Source organism: Staurois parvus, unplaced genomic scaffold (assembly GCF_062004578.1).
Source record: "Staurois parvus isolate SC_StPar_1 unplaced genomic scaffold, SC_StPar_1.0 ptg000011l, whole genome shotgun sequence".
Lineage (NCBI taxonomy): Eukaryota > Metazoa > Chordata > Amphibia > Anura > Ranidae > Staurois > Staurois parvus.
In genome coordinates this window covers 13,966,423-13,989,206 of record NW_028317807.1, presented here as the reverse complement: position 1 = coordinate 13,989,206, position 22,784 = coordinate 13,966,423, and the positions used below count along the sequence as shown (strand labels likewise).

The 22,784-nt window shown below is 40.6% G+C and overlaps 1 protein-coding gene across 2 annotated transcripts in view; it reads right to left on the bottom strand.

Moving 5' to 3' along the window:
• Positions 1–22,784, bottom strand: part of NRP2 (neuropilin 2) — a 204,391-nt gene that overhangs the window by 103,819 nt on the left and 77,788 nt on the right. For both annotated transcript variants that reach the window (XM_089670967.1, XM_089670973.1), the window contains exons 3-6: positions 15,441–15,622; positions 4,850–5,080; positions 2,763–2,918; positions 1,270–1,439 (exon numbers count right to left, since the gene is read on the bottom strand). In XM_089670967.1, the coding sequence (XP_089527093.1) occupies positions 1,270–1,439; positions 2,763–2,918; positions 4,850–5,080; positions 15,441–15,622 (739 nt within the window). The remainder of the gene's footprint in view (positions 1–1,269; positions 1,440–2,762; positions 2,919–4,849; positions 5,081–15,440; positions 15,623–22,784) is intronic.

Genomic DNA, 22,784 nt, shown 5'->3' with positions numbered 1-22,784 from the left:
ATTTTAACTAATATTACTTATTTGGACACATTTGTTTAATAACAAATGCATTTTTTACAATAGCCATAGTCAGCTCAAAATAGAAAAGCTATGCTTCTAATTTTCAACATCTCTTGTGATAATCTGTCCATATAGGGTGTCCACAGTCCAGGTCTGATCTTTTGAAGGAAAGATACCAAACATACACAAGTGTCACCATCAGGCAAGCCATACATGGAATTATGTTGGTGCAAATGAATGTCCTCTGGTTAGTCCATAGTCCCACTATGAGGGGAGAGAGAGAACGGGGCCAGATCAGAAGCCCACTGCTGAGTCCGGTGGAGGATCCTCAGGGGTTCCAGAACAGTAAACACCTCAAGGCTGGCCTTTCAGAGTTCTGCAGAAGCAGATCTCCAAATTAACATGTAGAGAGAAAGGTAGAGAAGGCGCCACTGAGTGCAGACTGTAAAAACACTTTATTAAAAAATAGCTGAAAATACACTCACATTTTAGAAAGGTATATACAGGCACATGTGTAGTATATAAATATCTTCTGGGACTGGTGTGGATATGCTGCGAGTGGAAATTGTCCAGAAGCTGGGTCCAGAGCAGGCCCCTGACACGCCCTCACAGCACTTCTGGGTATGGGTAAGCCACGCCCACAGACTGCGTGTGAAAAAGGGGTGGAGTCCGAGCAGAGGCACCAGCGCACAATAGAACTGCACACACAGGACCTCTGTGTTAGTCGGAGGTAAGTGGATCTGAGAGGACACAGAATGGAGAGCAGGAGCGGCACATCAGAGGTCCAGTTTGTGGACAATTGCCACCCGTAGTGTATCCACACCAGTCCCAGAAGATATTTATATACTACGGATGTGCCTGTATATACCTTTCCAAATGTGAGTGCATTTTCAGCTATTTTTTAGTAAAGTGTTTTTACAGTCTGCACTCAGTGACGCCTTCTCTACCTTTCTCTCACCATCAGGCAAGGACTATGGCAGCAACTGTTTTTTGCCTGTTGTTCTATAAGAGATATCTGACCATCAATGGCTACCCTTACAAAATGTAACTATTAACTTGGAACACAAAAGCCAATAAACCCATTTGGAATTGTCTGCTGATCTCCTTTCCATGGTTCAGAAGAAAACACATCACTTCATTTAAGACATCTGTCTGATTTGAACAATACATTCTATACATAGCGTGTTTTTTGTGTTGTTTGTTGGTAAGCTATTTAACAAGTCATGGTTACTTTAACTTGTCAAACAATAAAAGAGACTGTCAGCTCACCTGCAGGTATTCCTTGTTGTTGTCCATATTGGGTGTCCAGCCATTGTCATCACTATTAAGTCTTCCCTGCTGGGCTGTCCACCTTCCATCTGTATATGTTGAAGATGAGGTAATTTGCTCATTGGATATTCGCCTAGACTCCAGTCCCAAAGGAACATTGCACTGAAATGCTAAACAAGACACAAAGCCATATTAAAACTTAAACAGATTTCATTTCCAGAGCTGTCTTCCATGATAATCAAGTTTTCACATAACAGGTGGGTAATATTCAACAGACTTACTCAAGAGCTTTAATGCTCTTAAATTAAATGTACATTTGTGGAGCATTCCGTGCAATTTGAGATTCTGCGTGAATCATCCCATTCATGAGCTTTCTAATTGTTACAGACAAGCTCTGCTATCTTGTCTCTTAACGGTGAACATCCGCAACAGCAGAGCAAATTAGGGACAGCAAAACACGGCCTTATCACGAGAAAAATGCTGCTAATCTTTAGCAATTTAAGCCTTCAGCAGATTAACAGAAATACTAATTTCTTGGTGTTATTCACAGACTCCTGAGATGGGCACATTTGGGCCAGTTTCAGAACTCTATCCTTACACTGCACTGTATCTAGTTGAAATTTAATTATTTTCTTCGGAGGCTACTCTGCATATTACAGTCAGATGTCTGTGCTTGTGATTCCATCCCAGAGGTGTCCATATTAAAGTTTTCTTGCCTATAACTGGCACTAATGATATCAAAATGATAATTAATAATGTTGTACAGTTTCTCCAGCCGCATAAAGGAGTGCTGTATTTTAACACTGGAGAAGTTTTGCAGACACCAAGGTGCTACAGAGACAATAAGCAGAATGCATAATAAGTGGAAAATGCAGGAACAGGCTAATTAAAAAAACATCAACATCAATGTATGATTGTGCTCAATTTCGCAACCTATAAACATTACAGTTGGCTTCCAAAAGATGTTCTTTAATTAAAGCCACTCTGCGGGAATTTTATTCCCAAGGTATTGTGGGAATCTGCGGGCAAATGAAAGAGTCTCACAACCGTGCATCCTACGAATGGTATTTCCTCACCAAAAGCAACATGAACGAATAAATATACAATTCTGTAGGAAAATCTTAATAATGAAGGCACATTATTTTGCCAGCAAAAAGAATAATATTAATGCAGTAGTGCCTGAGAAGACAAACATTTCAGACAATTATACACTGAGGAGATACAAGTGACTGACACAAAACTTATTGTACTGCTGAATATGACTACAGCTTCCATAACATTTGATTGAAACAAAACATGTAATGACAATCCAGGCTGAGGGACAGAGAACATTGGTTTAATATGACAGACATGGCAAAACTGTAAGAGCACAGGTATTACAAAGTTTAAAATAGGCAATGTGGTTGACAGACATACTGCTAGAGCACAAGAAGAATTTTCTAAGACCTGACAGCGATAATAATAATAAAAAATTATATATATATTCAACTCACTTTCAGGGACCTCCTGAGGGGCAAGGTAAAAGCGAGCTGAAAAGCCATCTTTAGCTACCGCCATGTCGGTGTGAAAGGTGAGAGAGAGTATGCCAGTTGAAGAGCGGATCTCGGAGGGGGTCTTCGTACCGCAATACCTGCCAATCAAGGGCCCCACTGCAGAGAGAAATAAGAGCATCAGTGTTATCAGTTGAGGGCATTAGAGGCTGTCACATCCTTCTGTGTTTTACTAATAGCACTCTGGTGCTTTTCTTATCAGCGACACAGGCCACCGGCAGTAATGGTATATGAAGAAGGCAGCTGCAAATTCCAGTAACCTAATACAATACCGCCGGTCAAAAAGGTAGTGATTTGATTGCCTGGTGTCTTAAAGCAGGGAAAGGGGAAGCGGTAAAAAAAAGGTTGATTTAATGGAAATACTAGGAGTCAAACTGTGGCTGCTGTGCTGTTGACAATGAAAGTGGGGAATAACTCAAGTGATGACTCACATAGTCACTGCTCACCGAAGCTGTATGCTCTTAAATTGGAACTTTAGTAAGAAAATTAAGTCCTGGAAGAAAAGAAAAAAGGGCGCACTCTCCTCGTGCATTACCGTGATAAAAAAAGGATTTATTAAAAATGACAAAAATATACTCACAAACCAAGCGCCATATAAACAGACAAGGAACCAAATGTGACAGTCCCAGAAAAATAGTGGTCCTGCGACAGAGTATTCCAACGTGTTTCAGGAGTCAAACTCCAGCTCTGAGGAAGGGAGTTAGACTCCTAAAACGCGTTAAATACCCTGTCGTAGGACCACTATTTTTCTGGGACTGTCACATTTGGTTCCTTGTCTGTTTATATGGCCCTTGGTTTGTGAGTATATTTTTGTCATTTTTAATAAATCCATTTTTATCACGGTAATGCACAAGGAGAATGGGCCCTTTTTTGTGTTCTTCCAGTAGTATCAAGATTCCCCGATCTTTAGAGGGCTGAACCTCAGAGAGTGACAGAAACTGTGTTTCTGTGATATATGAAGACCTCAGCGCTGGTTTTGCTTTTTCTTGAAGAAAATTAAGTCCTGCTAGATCACTTCATGCTGGTTGTTTTTGCATGCATAGCTATGTAAAGCAGTAAAAATAAATGTATACTGTTTAAAATCCAGTAATGCACTGTCTCACCCTGCTCTGCACATGCTCAGTTGTTATCTATTTTTCATCACTGTGCTGAAAATGTAGAGGCCGATCTGCTGACAGCCTAAAGATAACTGCTGCTCAGAGGCTCTGGGCTTTAGCAAAATGGCAGCCTCCAGCAAGAAGAAATGGTAACAATGCTGGTGGCAATTTACAGCACACACTAATTTTGATAGCATAATTATTAATGTGGAATGTATGTTCCTTGCTAAAGAACATTACTTTTTATCAAATGGTTACGGGTAAAGTTCCACTTTAAGGTCCAACGAACTTGGTCATGTAAGGCAATAGATAGGTATGTGTATATATATATATATATATATATATATATATATGTATATATATATATATATATATATATATATATATATATATATATTTGTGCATCTAAGTTTTAATTAATCAAGCCAATGAGATTTGAAAATTACCACTGCATTGCTGAAAATAAAATTCCATATCCTTGTGGGGAGATTCATACTTGGAGCCTCTAGTTTCCTTGTTGAAAGGAGAAGTAGGACCCTACTCTCCTGTGGGTCATCAATGGCATCCATCTGCGCTCCTGTAACCCATTTTCAGCTGACGGAAGGCTAAAGCCCAACGCCGGCTGACATTACAGAGCCGCCCCTAGCTCTGCAGAGATTCTGAATGTCGAAGTTGGGATCCACCAAGATGCCTGGGCCTTCAGCTGGCTCAGCCTCTCAGTGAGCTACTGAGAGGCTGAGCCAGCTACTCCCACCCGCTCCACTGCCCAGCACTCCAGTATGTGCTGGAGGGGAAGAGCAGAAAGCTGGTGACTGACAGTCATTGGCTTTCTGTTCACTATAGACTAAGAGTCTTAGAGGCTGCATCCACCTATGTGAGTTTAGATTTTTTTTTTTTATTCCCGAACTTCTCTTTTAAAAAGTAATTTCTTACCATTTGGAATGCCATCCCAGATGTCCAACCAATCATATTTGCAGTCGCCTTCCCCAACTTGGAGAGGGTCATACTCAAGGTCGAAGTTCAGAAACTGCAGGATGATCTCCATCTTTGGCTTGGCCAAAATAGTAAATACACAGTCAAGGTTGTGTGGATATTTGTCTGGATAGCCAGGAGATTCAATGGTGCCATTAGTGTTGGTAAAGTTCCTTGAACAATCTTCAGAGCCTAGAAAAACACAAACAATAAGTAAAGACACAATGCTAAATGACCTTGCTGACCTGAAATCAACAAACACCTACAAATGTGACTATGATTATGTGAGCAATAGGTTTATATTGGAAATTATGCATCTTAAAAAAGGACCATTTTAATGAACAAATGCTATACATTGAACTGTGGACAAAAGCTTGTGTAATGTGATTTTCCTGGAAAAAAAAGACAATCCTAGTGGACACTTTCAGCTATTTTTAAATGAAATACCAATTAGAAATTACATTAAATGACATCAATGAATCCACATTAGCAAAGGAAAAAACTTTATTGCAAAGACTTTCATATATTCTCACAGATATTATACGGCTCTCATAAAAAAAAATCAAACCATATTTAAAAAAAAAAATCTCATCTCTGGAGATCACTTGCAAAATTATTTTCAAAAGGTTACAAACATAAAACATAAGAGAGAGGTTGCAGCTATGGCTCTTCAGTTTCTAAGGATTAAAGAATGCTTTCTGCTCATCAGTAGACCAAAGGCTATTAATACTCTATTAGCACCAGATTCAACAATGGCATCCATTGTACTGAATAAGCAAAGGGTCCTGCTGTGTTCTGTATCTTTGAGGTGCTTTAAGGGAATGATGCAGTGACTGAAGCAGAGGGCAAGCATGCAATTCACGTTTAAGCAAAAATATGTGGCAAAGATAAAAAAAAAATTTCTACAATACACAATCAGAATCCTATTCAACAGCTTTTAGCAGTCTCCCTGCTCTAGCAGTGTCATATAAATCAGCGTTGATTACATTTTCACCAAATGTATATAGAAATTTATTCTAAACATACATTTTTAAATATACAATTAAACACAAAGGATTATTTGGTTTATGCAGCCTTCCAGAAAAAAACAACATTCAATTACTGAGAATTGAAAACAGCCATTCTACTTTTCTTGTGAAACATATTAGAAAACTCTAAATAAAAGCTCCACCTAGGGATTCTGTATTTAAGAAGTGTGACAGACAGGTAATTTTGCCTAGGGTGGCGCCCTGTATTAATGATAAACAGTGGCCTAGTAATAGACTTACAGACCACTGTATGATGGTCACTCTACCCCATTATGATGGGGAGGGTGCTATGAACTGATTCTTCAAAGTAGAGATATTTACGGTTGGTCACTCTATTACGATGGGGAGGGTGCTATGAACTCATTCTTCAAAGTAGAGATATTTACGGTTGGGCAGTTTTAAATTTGGTTATGTAACCCCATTACGATGGTCACCCCATTACGATGGGGAGGGTGCTATGAACTCATTCTTCAAAGTAGAGATATTTACGGTTGGGCAGTTTTAAATTTGGTTATGTAATTTAAGGTGCCTCATGATTAACAAAACTTTACATAAAACTCCTCTCCAACGATGTGATGCCCCCGAGCTTCCTCGCTTGTGCCAACATCCTCTTGCTGGCTTCTTCTGGATTCGGGATCTTCAGCCATCAAGATTGGCCAAACCAGGATGATGCAACTTCCACACATGTGCACAGGGATTCATTCATCCTAGCACCTGGAAGATGTGCAGCTCAATATACAAGGTAAATGGTTTGAGAGAAAGAAGATAAAAAGCCTTTATTGCAAAAGAGACACAAGACAATGCAAAAAGCTAAAACACCAGGATCTGGATATTTATTTTTGAAAAAGTGAGTTTTTTCAGCTTAGTCCTATGGAATTTGAAAATTATAGACATGAGGCTGAAAATAAAGATACGCACCCTTGGGTAAAGCTTTGTGAATTAGGCTGATAGTATGTTTTTTTCTGTAGTAATTATAACATTCCTTTCCACAAATGTTTAAATTTGCACTAAAGTTTCACTGAAATGCAGGAATCCCATGGAAAGGCATCAATATACTCCGTGTCAGAGCTTAACAGCTTCCCTATACAGTTTTGTTGTAAAGGATGGTTTAACTTGGCAGGTTGTGCTTTAATTGCAGCTTTGTTGAGCATTAAAGCGGAACTAAACCCATTGATTTAACTGTTTCCCAAAACAGCTCCATTCAAGGCATGCAGTAAATAATAATAACTTTCACAGTTTCTTGTGCTCTCAAATGAACTGTCAAGCCATCAAATGGCTGGTGTCCTAACCAATCAAATGTGAAGCACCATGGCAGCTGCAGATCAAACAGAGGCCAAGATGGCAGCTTTCTTGGCTGTAAAGGCTAGGAGGGTTTAGTTCCACTTTAACCTCCCTAGCGGTCTGATTATGTCCATATTTCTGTGCTCAAAGTGGTACATTTTTTTGCATGGAAATATGTTTTTTTTTATTGTAGGCCTGTAATTTTTAGGAATAACTCACTGAAATCTGTACGAACAAGAGTCTAGCAAATATCCCAGGTATGTTAAAATTTGAAACACGAAATCATAAATTATAATTTAATAAATAATCATAAAAAATAATAATATAATAATATATTTAATTCAATAATATAATCAAACCAAAAACACTGAAATTTGAAATATAGTGAAAGTTCGCACATCACTGAGCAAAGTCGCAAAATCGTTTTCAGTGTCTGATGACGAATTTCCCCACAAATCATTATCACTCAATTCTGCAAGTAGTTCTAATTTACTATCGCTGTTTTCTAGCTGGTCTAAAACCGCTTTTGACCTAAAGGGACGCTTTTTGGACGCCATGGACAATTCTCAGTTTCCAGACAGAAAGAATGGTAAAAATGTAGGCAGGGCGCAGGACAAAGCACTAGGGACAAAATGTATGTGAAATGGTTTGATACAGTAATGTTTTACTATGTGATTTTAGTGTATTTAGTGAATGTCACTTTTTGTCATCTTCAAATTTCTCACCGTTCCGTCCCCCATATGTCCCGACGTCCCAGGGGACGGAACCTAGAAGACAGATGCCAACATCCGCTGGAGGACATTACAGGGGACGCTGCAGGAGGGACAGGGCAAGATAAGAGAAGAACAGATCCCGGAGCAGCGCCGCATGGTAAGCTTGAGTGTATCTCGGGGGTTACCGCTTGTGGTACTGAAACTTTACCCCGAGCTACACTCGGGTATACCGCCAGGGAGGCTACAATGTGTAATGGAAGAAAACAATAACTGGGTTGAGCTGAATGAGGTCCAGTTATAGCTGTGACTGCTGTCTTCCTTAGAGAAGTACAGCCAAAGCTCTTTTGGCTGTACTTCTCCTGTGGATAGGTCACAGTTTGTCCTGCACTCCTGTGACCCGTTTTCAGCTGACATCGAGCTGATGCCCACTGTTGGTTACTCAGCCGGTCCATGTTGGGTAGAGATCCCGAATTTATAGTCGGGATCCACCCCAGAGTCAGGAGCGGCACCTGGCTCAGCCTCATGTGATTGCCGAGTTCTCACACTTAGAGCTGGCGGGGGACAGATGCAGCATCGGGCCAATGCTGCATCCACCTAGGTAAGTATAATTGGGGAAAAAGACTAAACCACGTACCGACACTTCTCTTTTAAACATCCTAAACCTCATGGCCATCAGCTGCTTCCATTGTATGTAGTGATCTAGTTCCAATTATAAAGAAGCGAATGTGATTTTCAGCAAACATTCATTGGTGGTGAATCAATCACAGTAACTTACTACACATAAAGCAGGAAGGTTTACCTGCTGTGAATGTTTGGTGATGTCATATTCACTGCTTTGCAACTATATTCCTTAGTATTTACATTATGGCACTTTTAAAATGTAAATAAAGCCAACCTGATAGAGTTCTGTGCAGTGAAACACGTTTTGCGACACGTTTCAGGGTTCCAAATGTACAGCTTCATAAAATATTTTTATGCAGAATCAATGCTGTGGTGTGCATGGGTGGTCTTCACCACAATGGGTTTCACCTACCATATCAAGTAATAAGTATACAGACAGTATCATTGCCCCTGCATTCTGCTTAAACCAGGCCCATATTGCAGAAGGCTGAAAAAAACTTGGTTAATGCTGTTACGAATGTCAGTATACGCTACCAGGATTTTATTTGGCCATTACAGAAGTCAGAGCAATAAACCAGCTACTGCACTAGAATCTGCTGCCACTATGCTGTTTCATAACACTGCATTCTATTAATTCAGAAAGGAGAAGAGTGATTGACAGCTGTGTATTATGGAAGATCTACCCTGACTGCTAAAAACTCAGACTAGCTTTTATATTCTATAACTTTATCCATCATTTGTCTGAAGATCTCCACTTGTATGGGGAAATGAAACACATTCTGGCTAGCTGCTATGGTGGACTTCTGTTTTCTTGACACCTGGGCCAACAAAACTCATTTACTGCACAATGAAAATGCTGCCAGGCAGCTTTCTTGAATATATTTATTCAGCGACCTTCAACCTTCAGCTTACTATTCAATTATCCCAAGATCTCGCTTGTCTTTTATATTATGTGCATAAATATTTCACTCTCATACACAGCATTGCTACAGACTGGACTGGTGCGCATATGCAGAACCTGATCTGAGATTCCGTTCACATGCACAAGCTGATACAGCATGCAGGACCCAAGACAAAAGCTAGATCAATGATACAGCACTAATCCAGATACCTCTGGAACCAGGCAGCGCAGAAATGCATATCTAAGATAGCTCACAAACGGCACACTATTTCTTTTTCTATCCTGTATCTTGATGAGACAGTATATTTCTACAATTCCTGCGCAATACAAATGAGACCAGGTTGGCAGATATTTTCAATAGCTAGCTGCCAGCAGCACTAGCATTAAAAATGCATAAGGGAGAGGAGGATGTTAAATGTAGGAATCAAATGGACAGGACAAATTCCTAGGCTGTTCCCGACCAACATTTTTTTACTTCCAGCATTAAGTAAGCCAATACCAAACCTGCGGCTAAAAACAGCCTGAAGTGTTTATAAAGAGCTTAAGTCCTACAGTCATAAATCTGATTGCTTTATTTTAAACTAGTGACATTTCATTTCCATAAAATATATGTGTGCACGGGCATCTTACAAAAGGCGATCAGTGTATTCTGCTTTCTGGGAATGATTTTGATCTGGAAAAAAAAAATAGCTGAATAGACTTCTTTGAAGCATAGCAAAGAGGTTCTTTGTCACTTCCTCCGTGACCCCTGTGCTGCCACTGCTATAGAAGAGAACCCCCCAGGCACACTGACCCGTTGGCTTACCAACAGAACAATGTCATCATGATCCTAAATTGTGTATGCACAAAAAGGCTGTTGACAGAGGTACAATCTCCACTTAACCTTAGTTCCCTCAACAAATTTCAGAAAAAAAGGTCTGCTGAAAGGGAGTGGGAGTCTGTTTATACACACAATGTGCCACTTAAATGTCCATGACTTTTTCCAGCATTTCAGTGTGATTTCTTTCCTGTTCCTTCATAACAAGGGCAGCATAACTCAATTTGTTGGTTATTTTTGTACTTTGTCCTGCTACGGTTTCATGCTTTGGGAAGTATTGAGGTAGTTGTAGACCTCAAGTGATGATCAGGCAAACAATCCAACAATATTGTTTTCTTAAAGTAGAATATCGGGTAGTATAGGCCAGTTCAATAGAAATCGGAATTCGGCCCGTGTGTACACCCGTCTGACGAACTTGAATGCTGGAAAACCAATGGCTGCCAGTGCTGACTGGTGTGTTCTTGTGGGGTGGCACCCCCTTTCAGAACACAATAGCTCAGCAGGGAGATCACTTTACTAACATCAGATATTTAGTAAAGCAAACTCCTCCCCAACTCTATAGTTGTTTTTTGCTCAGTCTACTGTGTTGAATGAAAGAAAACTGAAAAGGTGTACCAGGCATTACACTCACCTCATCCTTTAATCCACCGGAAACCGGCACTCTCCCACGTCCAGTGGTGGACTGTTCCTGGTCTATGTAGCCTGCTATGGGCCTGATGACGTCAGGAACAGTCCATGATTCAAGACCATGGGTGTGCTGGACCGGTCTAGTGCCGGGAAGATCTTAGGATTAGGTAAGTATATCAATGCTCTCCTCTCCCCTAGAAAAAAATGAGCAATTAACCCATTCAGTGCTGGCATAGCCCCACTGCATGGGAATAGACAATTTTACCCAGAGTTCAGCTTTAAAGAAAACCTATGCCAATACTTATACCTGCTGTTCTTGACCTGTTCTGAAAATACCAGTTGCCTGGCTGTCATGTAGATCTGTATTATGTACTTTTCTTGTTGATGACAACCTGCATGACTTCACTGGCTCCAGGTCAGCAAGTCATAGGAGCAGCATGACTGATAGACAACTAACATTTTTCTAAGCAAATTGACAATATCATCCTCCGCGCTTCCACTATGATGGCCCACATGCTCACGTTTGTCTCATGAACATTCATGTATGTGGACAGAGCAGATATGTTGGGTATATATAGCTATAATAACAGAATCAAAAATGAGTCTGCTATGACAGATTCTTTGACACAGACATCTTTACTATTCCCAGTTCTTCAGTCGGCTGAATATGAATGCAATAGGGATATTAATATTTTATATAATATATTAAAGCTGAACTCCAGGAATGATTTTTTTTGTTTTTCAAACGTACACTGGTTACATTTATTTCTTCATATCTCATATCCAAAGGGCTCCTGAGGATGCAGAAAAACCCTGTGCTACATACATTTAGCACTGGCCTCTTCTACATGCTGCTCATGTAACTTGCTGTCTGTATTCTGAACACAGGGGGTTGCTTGCTCGGCACCACCACTATTCAAAGAATGTCTTGCATTATTTTCAGTGAATGCAAGGGGCAGATGACATCTAAATCTCCACCTCATCCAATCAGAGAAAGCCTTGTTTTCTTTGAAAAAACACAAGAAATTCTCTGAATGGCAGAGCTGCTGAGCAAACGACCCCCCACCCAGGGGCAGACTGACCATCTGGAAACTCGGGCACTGCCCGAGGGCCCGGGGTCAGTAGGAGGCCCCATGAGATGCCCCTGGTACCTTTTTCATAGGCTTTTTTGAGTTTGGGCAAGGACACAGGGGCCCCATGATGCCCTATTGCCCTGCGGCCCCTTGAGTTGTCAGTCTGCCCCTGGCCCCCCCTGTGTTCAGCAAACAGGAATCAAGTCGCTTCAGCAGCACCCGGAGGAGACCATCACTGACTCTATGCAGCACAGACTACTACAGTGAATCTGTGCATCCCCAGCAGCCCTCTGTATGCAAGATATAGATGTAGCCAAGCTGGATCAATGCAAATTGAAAAAAATGATAATTCCTGAAGTTCATCTTTACAGATATACAGTATATTGATTAAACATAAATATTTCCCCACATTACTCTATTAAATCACATGGTTCACTATATGACAACAGCGCTCCACACAAGGACACATGCTCGATGCAAAGCTAAAGCTTTCTGGTTATAGGGAACCACCTAGACAATGGGTTTTAGGATAACAGATGTGAAGCTGAAATATCTAATTTGTAACAGAGAGCTTATGACTCCAAGATGTCAGCTCATCAGCAAAGTTGTCAAAATGTCAATCAGCCGCTGTGAGCCATGTCACACAGGGTCAGTAAAGAGTGCTGTATTTTAACTCCTCCATTGTCTAGCAATTAATTTGTTAAAGCAGTAAAGTAATGATGGGGGTAATGTCATCAAAGGGCATGTTACCCATACAAGAACTAGTATCCCTTAAATGGTAAACTTTCCTCCCAGTGTCACAGTACACCATTAATGGACAAGTGGACTAGTCACACAGCTTCCTACAAGGCGAATAGCCTATGACACAGTGAACCACACAGAACAGACACTACTTTAAACAATAGGCCATGCATAGGGCTGCAGTGTCACATCCTCTATAATAAAAGTATATTTTCCGGCCTCATTGCAGATGTGATAATAATGCATGATTCAGCAAAAAGAAAAAAAGTCTTTGGAATTATTTTAAGACAAATGTTTTCTGCATTATTAAGGTGTGAAAAATCTTCCCTTGTGATTGTAACAGTTGATTCAAAATGCTTTTTTCGTTGCTGGAAATAAGTGAAAATCTAATTATCGAACAGTCTTAAGGGTTTGTGTTTGCATTAAAGGAGCACTGTGGGATTTAAAAGAAATGCATATTAAGTATTCAACATTTTATGTTAATAGGAAAAAAAATCTTTACACTTTGTAGTGTTCGTCCCACAAGGAAAAATGGCGGGGTTGCTTGTAAATTGTTTATTGTAACATTTTATATTATTTTATTGACCCCAAAATATTATTAACATAGTAATTCAATTAATTATATCCCCCATGGGGCTTCCATTCACTGGTGGCGTATACAGGAGAAAAGCACAGCTAACACCCACCTCTCATTCCAGTTTCTGGCTTAGGGATGGGGGGTCATAACCAGCAATGGTTTTAATAACACAGTAAACTCTGGGGAGATTTCTCAAAGGCCTTCCTTGCCTACATCAATAGTTGTATTGTATTCAATGGTATGCCCTCCAGCAGGTTTACTTCACCAGCAAACCAGCAAACCAGCAAATTTGAACCTTTGATCCACTATCTTGATTGAATTTCTGTGGTAGATAAAGTAAACTGGTAAAGAGATCCTTTGCCCAAGTTGCCCTCTTATATGTGGTCCAGGGGCGGACTGACCATTCGAGCACTGCCCGAGGGCCTGGGGCCAGTAGGGGGCCCCATGAGATAATCCTGGTACCTTTAATTGGCTTTTTCATAGGCTTTTTTGGGTGTGAGCGAGGACACAGGGGCCCCATGATCCCCTATTGCCCGGGGGCCCCATGAGTTGTCAGTCCGCCCCTGATGTGATCTTGACAATTGTAGGTCCCCACCTATCTAGCAACTGGGCCTATAGACAAGCATGTTCTAAGCAAGGTCTCATAAGTGCACCACTATGCATGTCATAAATACCCTTATTTAGGCTAAAAATAAAGTCTATGTCACAATGACGCAATACACTCTTAAGGCTTTAGAATGCATCATCAATGAATACACGGTTGCCTACCTCTGGTCATTGAGGATGGGTAGGGGACCTAGATGGAAGGAAAGTGTGTTGACTCATTCTTTATGTTGGAAGAAAACCAGTAAGAGGTTTGAGGACCTCTTTAGCTGTCCACAAACATATCGGAAAGAAAATAGTGATCATAGAATTATCAGAGTTACTGTGAAACTTGGTTCCTGCCAAACAGTTTGTTCAACAATAATTCTAAGCAATTACATTCTCTGAAGCCGTTTTCTGTAACATGATTTTGAAAATACATGAAATATTTTTTAAGACCATAAAAGCTCCTATGAGTGTATTTAATTGTCTCAAAAATGCAATCAAATATATTTATATGACGTATAATTAAATGATGCATACGTGCAACTGAGCTTATTTAATAAACAAAGGCAAAAAGCAATGACTATGTGTGAAGTGCACTAACTCAAAGCAGTAAGTCAGATTTCAGATTACTGCTGTCGGTGAAAAATGAATTCTCATTGATTACTATGGACTGAAGCCCTAAGCACATACTAATGTTATATCGTGTGTCCTGTTATTTTTAAAGCTTCTGTGGATTTAACTTATCTTTAGAGGTTAAGAATTACATATTTGTCTTAAAACCTATTTTGGCAAGGATGATATGCATTCATGCATGGTTAACATTTGCTTTGTCTCTAACAAAAAGCTGACTATGAAGAAGTAAAGGATCTGGGAGGTATAGTCGTCATGCTTCAACTCCATCCATAATGATTTGCAGTGGTAGGAGGGACAGAGGCTCTGGATCTCAGGTTGTAAAACTCAATTGACCTTAAACACTTTGCCCTTGACTTCAGTGCATCACCAGAATGATCAGTTGATTGGAAAAGCAATAAAGTGAAATGTTCTAATGATCTGCAATGATCTAAGAGAATACATTGCTGATCAGCTTGCAGGGTTATTTAAAGATGACTAGGATGAAGGCATAAAAAGTCATAAACAAGTATTGATTAAACATATGCATCAATTTAAAATTACAGCAGACTTTGAAGAAGAGTGATACAGAGCTGGGTTAACCAAGAAATGATGTACACTTACAGAATGATGCATAGGTTGGGTAGTCACAATACCATATACTATGAGTAAAAATCAATCTGCCCTTCCCTTTTACAAATTATAGACTGTGCTAGTTACATCACATCATTTCCAGGTAAAGCTGGGCTCTAGAATTTAAATCATCTCATTTAATGTGTATACTTTCAACACATATGATTTGTAAAGCATGCAAGCCCACATCTGGTAATAAACTTAGATTGGCAACTGAAAGCTTTTTGAATTAATTGCACAGAAGTCCACGGTTGTGAAGTGAGAAAATATATATACGACTGGTCTATTCTCTGTAAGTCACCCTTCTAACATGGTTTGAAGAGAACCATGTCTTCAAACTGACCTGTCTTAAAGATCTCATAGCGCAGTGAAAATCCAGCACCTTGACGGCCATAGTCAGAGATAAAGCGGATGTAGATATGCGAACCGGATGATGTGATTGTAGATGGAGCAATATTGCCACAATGTTTGCCCAACAGCTCTGCATTTTCCGAATCTCCATCACGAATTTCAATGAAATCATATCTGTGTAATAAAAATATTCAGATTTAATGCTTTTTGAAGAATGATTCCAAAATTGATATTGTAATGCAAAGCAATAAAATTAATCAATTTTTAAACAGTATTTGTTATGCATGCTCCATTGTGTTTCGCACAAGCTCCTGAAGAAGTATCACCTTTGTTCAGAACACGGTTTCCCAACCTTTTTTCAGTCAAGGCACCCTTTAAAATTGTGGACAGTCCCGAGGCACCCTCTAAAATTATGGACAGTCTTGAGGCACATCATTCTAAAATGTGAAAAACTATTCTAATAGTTTGTATAATGCAGCAACATCCACACATGTAGGACACCCAATGTTAGAGGTGATTTATTCTTCCAAAGCAAATACACTTTTGCAGATTGGTACTGACTAGTATTCCAGTGTTTCTCTTCTCCATCAGTTTTTCTCCATCACTGAGCTAATGTTACCCCACCACTAATGCAGAGGGGCAGGGGAGGGTCAAAGTAGGCTGCTTTGTAGGCAACTGACATCCTCCTTATCTACTGATGTCATTGGTTGTCAGGAAGCCGGTGACTAGAAGGTCGTAATGGTTCACGATGAAAACCTGTGGCTTTGTGTAACTAAAAGGCAGGCTTGTTCCACCCGCAGGCTTGTATACAAGTTTTGGGCAATTTTTTTTTTTTTAGACATTTTGCAAAGACACTCCTGAAGAAACCTGAAGGCACCCCAGGGTGCCTGGGCACTCTGGTTGAGAAAGGCTGGTCTAGATGTTATGAGCAGGAATTGTAGACACATTGGGGTTTATGTACTAAAACTGGAAAGTGCAAAATCAGGTGCAGCTGTGCATGGTAGCCAATCAGCTTAAGCTTTGGCAAAAAAAACCAAAAAACTGGAAGCTGGTTGGTTTTCATGCAGATCTGCACCAGATTGTGCACTCTCCAGTTTTAGTAAATCAACCTCATTTGTGTTGATTTACTAAAGGCAAAGAGGCTGCTCACTTTGCACTTTGTAAGGGAATTTGCCCCAAAACTTAGTGGATGTGGTGAAGTTTCACTTTACAAAGAAGACACAAGCACATGCAAAGAAAAGAAAAATACAGCATTTTTGCTTGCACACATTTGGGTGATGGAAGTCAGCGGAACTTCACCCAGTTCACTAGGCACTGGGGAAAATGTAACTTACCTTGCAAAGTCCACAGTCTAATTCCTTTAGTAAATGAACTTCATAAAATATGACATCCATGTCAAATGTGAAGGACTGCAGACTGAATCCCATTGTAATCCTTCACATTTGACTTGGACTTCAAATGTCTGTACATAAGAGAGTAAGCTAGGTTCATAAATACATGTTTCAAAGCTCATAATTTCACTGTCCCAACTTACAATCATATTTCATTTTCCAGAAAATTTCAGTTAGGCTTTAGGTTATGTATGTATTTTAAAGGCCTGGAGAGTTATTACTAATAGACACAGTAGGTGGCAGAGGCAAAGAGGTAGCTTTGCCCAGCACAATCACTGGCAACACATTTTTTCGATCATCAGAAGGAATAACCATCTCATATAAGATTATTTACACATTAACACAATACTCTAAATCAGGACAGGGCCAGAAAAAGCATTTTCTTTGTAAAAGAAGTGATCCTAGCAGAGTAAAATTATTCATGGAGCCAATGGTTATATTCCTCCAGGCTCAAGGCATGCAAATCCATAAGGTGGAGCTTTTTTTTTCCACCAAATGCACTAAAAGTGTAGGTGTTAGTGTGTTAATTAGCTTGTGGTGTAATGCATGTTAATGCACATAATTTTTTAGAGCACACAATTCAACTGGCAAAAAATAAATGGACTTCTCAAAAAGACAGCATGCTGGACTTTTTACGGTGTATTCCAGATCTACAGCCTGGTTCCAGATCTATGAACCAAATTTTTGAAGCCATTCAATCACCATGACAGCCAGGCAACTCGCATTTTAGGAAGGAGAGGTCCCAGCGATGTTTTCACTGCTTTTCTAATTACAGGCTTTTTTAAAGAGACTCTGTCTCTTTAAAAAAAAATTCATATTAAAGCAATACTACAATTCCTACAATAGGAATGTCTCAATGCTTACCACTCTGGAAGATGGAAAATTCAAATTCCATTGTTTTCAAGTGCCACAGCCTTTGGCAGAATTTTATGTTAGATGTCTGATCCCCTTAATGCTACCTCCCGCTGTCCCCCACATTTATTTATTTAATTATTTCAGGTACTTATATAGCTCCGTCAATTTACGCAGCACTTTACATATATATATTATACATTCACATCAGTCCCTAACCCTCAAGGGGTGTACAATCTAAGGTCCCTAACTCGCACTGATACATACTAGGGCCAATTTAGAGAGGATCTAATTAACCTACCAGCATGTCTTTGGAGTGCGGGAGGGAACTGGAGTACCCAGAGAAAACCCATGTAGGCACAGGGAGAACATGCAAACTCCAGGCAGGTGGTGCCGTGGTTGGGGTTTGAACATGCAAACTCCAGGCAGGTGCTGCCAGGCGGAAGTGCTAACCATTTAGCCACTGTGCTGCTCGCATTACTGCTATTCTATGTGACATAGGAGTTGGAGGATGGAACCATAGTGCATGGTGCCAGACGCAGGCATCCAGCACTCCCAGATGACTCGAATCCTGAAGATTTTGCCAGAGGATAGAATGACTGAAGACAGCATCGAGAGGTAAGTATTCAGAGTCAATTCATAGTCAAGAGTGACTCATAGTCAACATAGGCTTTAAGGCCGTTCTCTAGATGAACTGAGAACCAAATACTTGCTAAAATATTTTGGCACCATTACAGTTTGGAAATTTACAGCTATAACAGTTGGGAAATTCTCATGTTTTTGACTTGGCCAGGAAGTAGGACTTTAAATCACATAATAGTACATCATTTTCCAATGTCACATTTTTGTCACTTGTACTATCACATTATCTGGTTACTTCCTCTAGTGAAACTAACAAACCCATAACACATTAATAAAATATAAACTACAATGTCAAGCTATGGCTTTTATCCACTGAAAGAATCCACTCCACAAAAAATCTGAATGGTTTTCTACATATACACAGACGGCCAAAAATATAAATTGCTCTCTTGCTTCAAGACAGCGACAACAGCAAGTCATGCTGGAAATGTTCACTTGCATCTCTTCCATGACCATATGTTTTACATTGAGTGTCATGTTGGAACCAATACAGGAAGAGCCATACAAACTATTGCATATTTGTCTTTGATATCCGTTTGGGCGTCTTGCCTCTTATCGTGGAAAATTTCTTGGAAACACTATAGCCCAGCTAATAACATTCTGTTGTGATGGATACAGTTTGTGCGATGAGGCTAAACAGTGTAAGGCAATAGAAAATAAAGCAAACAGGGTTTTGTACAACAGGGAGGGAATCATTTGGACCCCTTTCACATGGCAGGTCCAATCAATTCTACTTGTCATTTTTTCAGGTAGATGGTTCATTCATGCCTATGGACAGCCAGGTGTAGATGGACTTGTGTCTGTTTACACCCACCTACCTCTGTGTCCAATTCGGTCTGCTAAGAAAAAAACAGAACAGAGGGTAGTCAGGTGTACACCGACAGCAAAGTCTCCAATGGATCACAGGAGTGCAGTTAATTCTGTACTCCCATGATCCATTTTCAGCCATCAGCGGGCTAAAATTCCCTGTCGGCTGGCATCACAGAGCTGGTCCAGGCTCTGAAAAGATCCTGACTATATGGTCAGGATCCACCCAGAAGCCTGGACCGGTATTTGGCTCAGACTCTCAGCAATCCCCCAAGAGCCTGAGCCAGCCCCTCCCTTCAAACTCCACAGCCCAGTGACTGACAGTCCTGGCTCTCTGCTCAGAGCAAAAGGGAGAATTGAGCAATAGCGGTCTTTGATCGCTTAGTTCTCTGTGCTGAGTCAGTGGAGGGATACAGCATAGGATCAGTGCTGCAACCACCTAGGTGAGTATAATATTTTGTTTGGTTTTTTAATACCCCATACTTTTCTTTTAACAAGCCTTTTATTTTCTATCATGTACCTGGTATATGACAGTTGATCAGAGAAGACAGCCTTATAGATTCTAATCTGCTCTGATTGGGAAAGAATCAAATCAGTTATCAAAAATCAAGTAATTCCTGGGCTGCACTATTATAAATATCCAAAAGTAGAAATTCAGATTACTACAAACTCCCTATTTCCTTTACTAATCACTGCAGCAACTGTGTGTGCCGTATTTATTTATTTCAGGTACTTATATAGTGCTGTCAATTTATGCAGCACTTTACATATATATTGTACATTCACATCAGTTCCTAACCCCCAAGGGGTGTAGAATCTTAGGTCCGTAAGTTACATTCATACATACACATACTAGGGCCAATTTAGACAGGAGCCAATTAACCTACCAGCATGTCTTTGGAGTGTGGGAGGAAACTGGAATACCTGGAGGAAACCCACGCAGGCACAGGGAGAACATGCAAACTCCAGGCAGGTGGTGTCATGGTTGGGATTTGAACCAATGACCCTAGTACTACCAGGCAGAAGTGCTAACCATTTAGCCACTGTGCTGCCCATAAACAGTACAAAGCATCAGCTTCATATACTATACAACGCTGTTTCGGCAGTGGTACTAGGACTTCCTGTCCCATTCCCTGAGTAAAAATAAGTCAAGCTGAACGCTGCTCAAACATTCACAGAAGGCTATGTATTTTTATGGATAATGCCAAGGCTTCCTCTGATTGGCTGAGGTGGAGATTGCAATGTCATCTGCCAACTTCTCCACCTAAGCTAATTACAGGAAACCTTGTATTCTGCCAGGTGGAAGTGCTAACCATTTAGCCACTGTGCTGCCCATAAACAGTTTAAAGCATCAGCTCCATACAGTATACAGCGGCATGTTTCGGCAGCGGCACTAGGACTCCTGTCCCATTCCCTGAGTAAAAATGAGTCAGGCTGAGCGCTGTTCAGCCATTCACAGAAGGCTTTGTATTTTTATGGATAATACCAAGGCTTCCTCTGATTGGCTGAGATGGAGATCGTAATATCATCTGCCAACTTCTCCACCTAAGCTAATTACAGGAAACATTGTATTCTTTTTCGAAAAAGTCAAGGCTTCCTGTAAATGGCTGAGTAAAGCTCAACCCGACTTGACTTTGTCCCTGGACAGGAAGTCCCCATACCACTGCCAGAACACAGCACTGTATACTGTATGTAGCTGATGCTATATACAGCTATTCAGGACTGACTGCTGCTGCATCATTTAGAGCAAAGGAAATAGTTTGTTTGGGCCAGCTTGGCCCAGACCAACTATTGAAAGCCATAGCATTCCTGGAGTTATGCTTTAGGTTGACCATACACCCATCAAAATTATCTCTGTGGGTGACCCTGTTGGCAACACCTAGATTGGAAAATGGCAATATTTCTTAGCTCTCGTCGAAGGAGTCAGGTGGAAAATTGTCAGTCAAACAGCATCTGCATCCAGCCATATGCAGGCACTGTTTGAGTATTCTGACACCCACTGGCACTGGCTGTCAGAATACAATAGTCTGCGGCAGGACATTCGTCCATTTTCACTGTTGGAGGAATCAGAACTGAAGAAATATCTATGTGTATAGTTTAGTCTGAGACTGAATAGCACACACCAATTCAAATACAAACATTTACTTCATATATATTATCAAGGCCTTGGCGAATCTCATATCCTTCCATCATCTCTATGGGTTCACTTCTCGGCTGACATTGGCAAATATGCATCCAGAGGAAAAAAATGTTTAATGAATAATATATATGCAGACCTTTATGTACAGTAATCCAGAGATTTAATTAGATATTGAATGCCATGCTAAATATTTACTTTGTGCTCACAAAGACAATGATCTATAGACATTTTTTTTTTAATGCTGAATAATACATGAACTCCGGTGCTGCAGAGGTAGAGAAGTTAAGCGCACGGCACAAAGCTGAGGTGCCAGGGAAGCGGGGGTTAAATTTACTGACAGCTGTCCCTGTCTATAGTATGAATTGTGAGAATGACACAGTTCCACCTTGTAATCACTCCCAGGCCCCCCTGATTGTTTGTTTACAATGACGCTGCCTTGTAAGACAACTGGGTGGGCGCAGGGAAAGGCACCGCTGGGGAACAATGTTCTCCTCTGCATGGCAATGGAGACGTGACTGCAGCCATATTGCAGATGACAGAGCTGTACTGCGAGCGGTGTCTGTGGGTTCCTCTCACTCAGCAGCTATCTTCTAAGCAATCTCCAGGAAGATGACTGATCTGCTAGACAGCTCGAGCAGTGTGGGAATATTCTTTTCCCTGCTCGAAACCTGCGCCTCAGGCATGAAAATAAGATGTTAAGCTCCATAGCGTAGCCATCCATGGCACTTTAAAATGTTATTTTACAGTCTGCCAGGGAACATGCGCATGAATGTGTAAAAAGATGTCACCGTTTATTATATCCCGTATATTGTGTCACAGTTATTATAACCCGTAAAGTCATTCAGCGTTGCACAGTAGAGTTTCATTGCATATTAGTCCCTTAATGGCATCTTCGCAGTTTGATCCGACAGGAAAGCCTGCAAAATGTTTTGTTTTTGCTTTTTCTCTTTTAGTCCTGGATCAGCCTGGATTCATATTTGTGAGTGTTTTAGCCCAGGTTCACATATATGCGGCGCGGTATATTGCGTGTGATTCGTACAGAAACCACACTGCATTCCCTGCAAATCACATGCGATTTGTATGCGGTGCGATTGAAGCCATACATTTTGTATGGCTCTAATTGCACGGCACCCGCACCAAAAACGTGCAGGACCCTTTTTTTGGTCCGCACTAGAATTGGATCGCATCGGTATTCACACCTATGCGATCCAATTCTGCACATCGCACTGTGTTTTGCAGACCGCTTTCGGGGTTTTGTTGACTTTACATACATACCTGCAGTGGTTCTGATGCAGTGCGGAATTCGCACTGAAAACACTGCAAATTCTGCACCGTATTAGTGTGAACCCGGGCTGAATGTGATTTAGCAGCATTTTTTTTCCAGATATTTTTGTTGTAGGGCTCATTCAGACCCGTCCTCCATTCTGAGCCGGTTTTGCTGTGTGCGTATCCACCTCGGCACTGCACACAGGCAGCCATCAGCAGTCGATGCAGATGCAGTGGT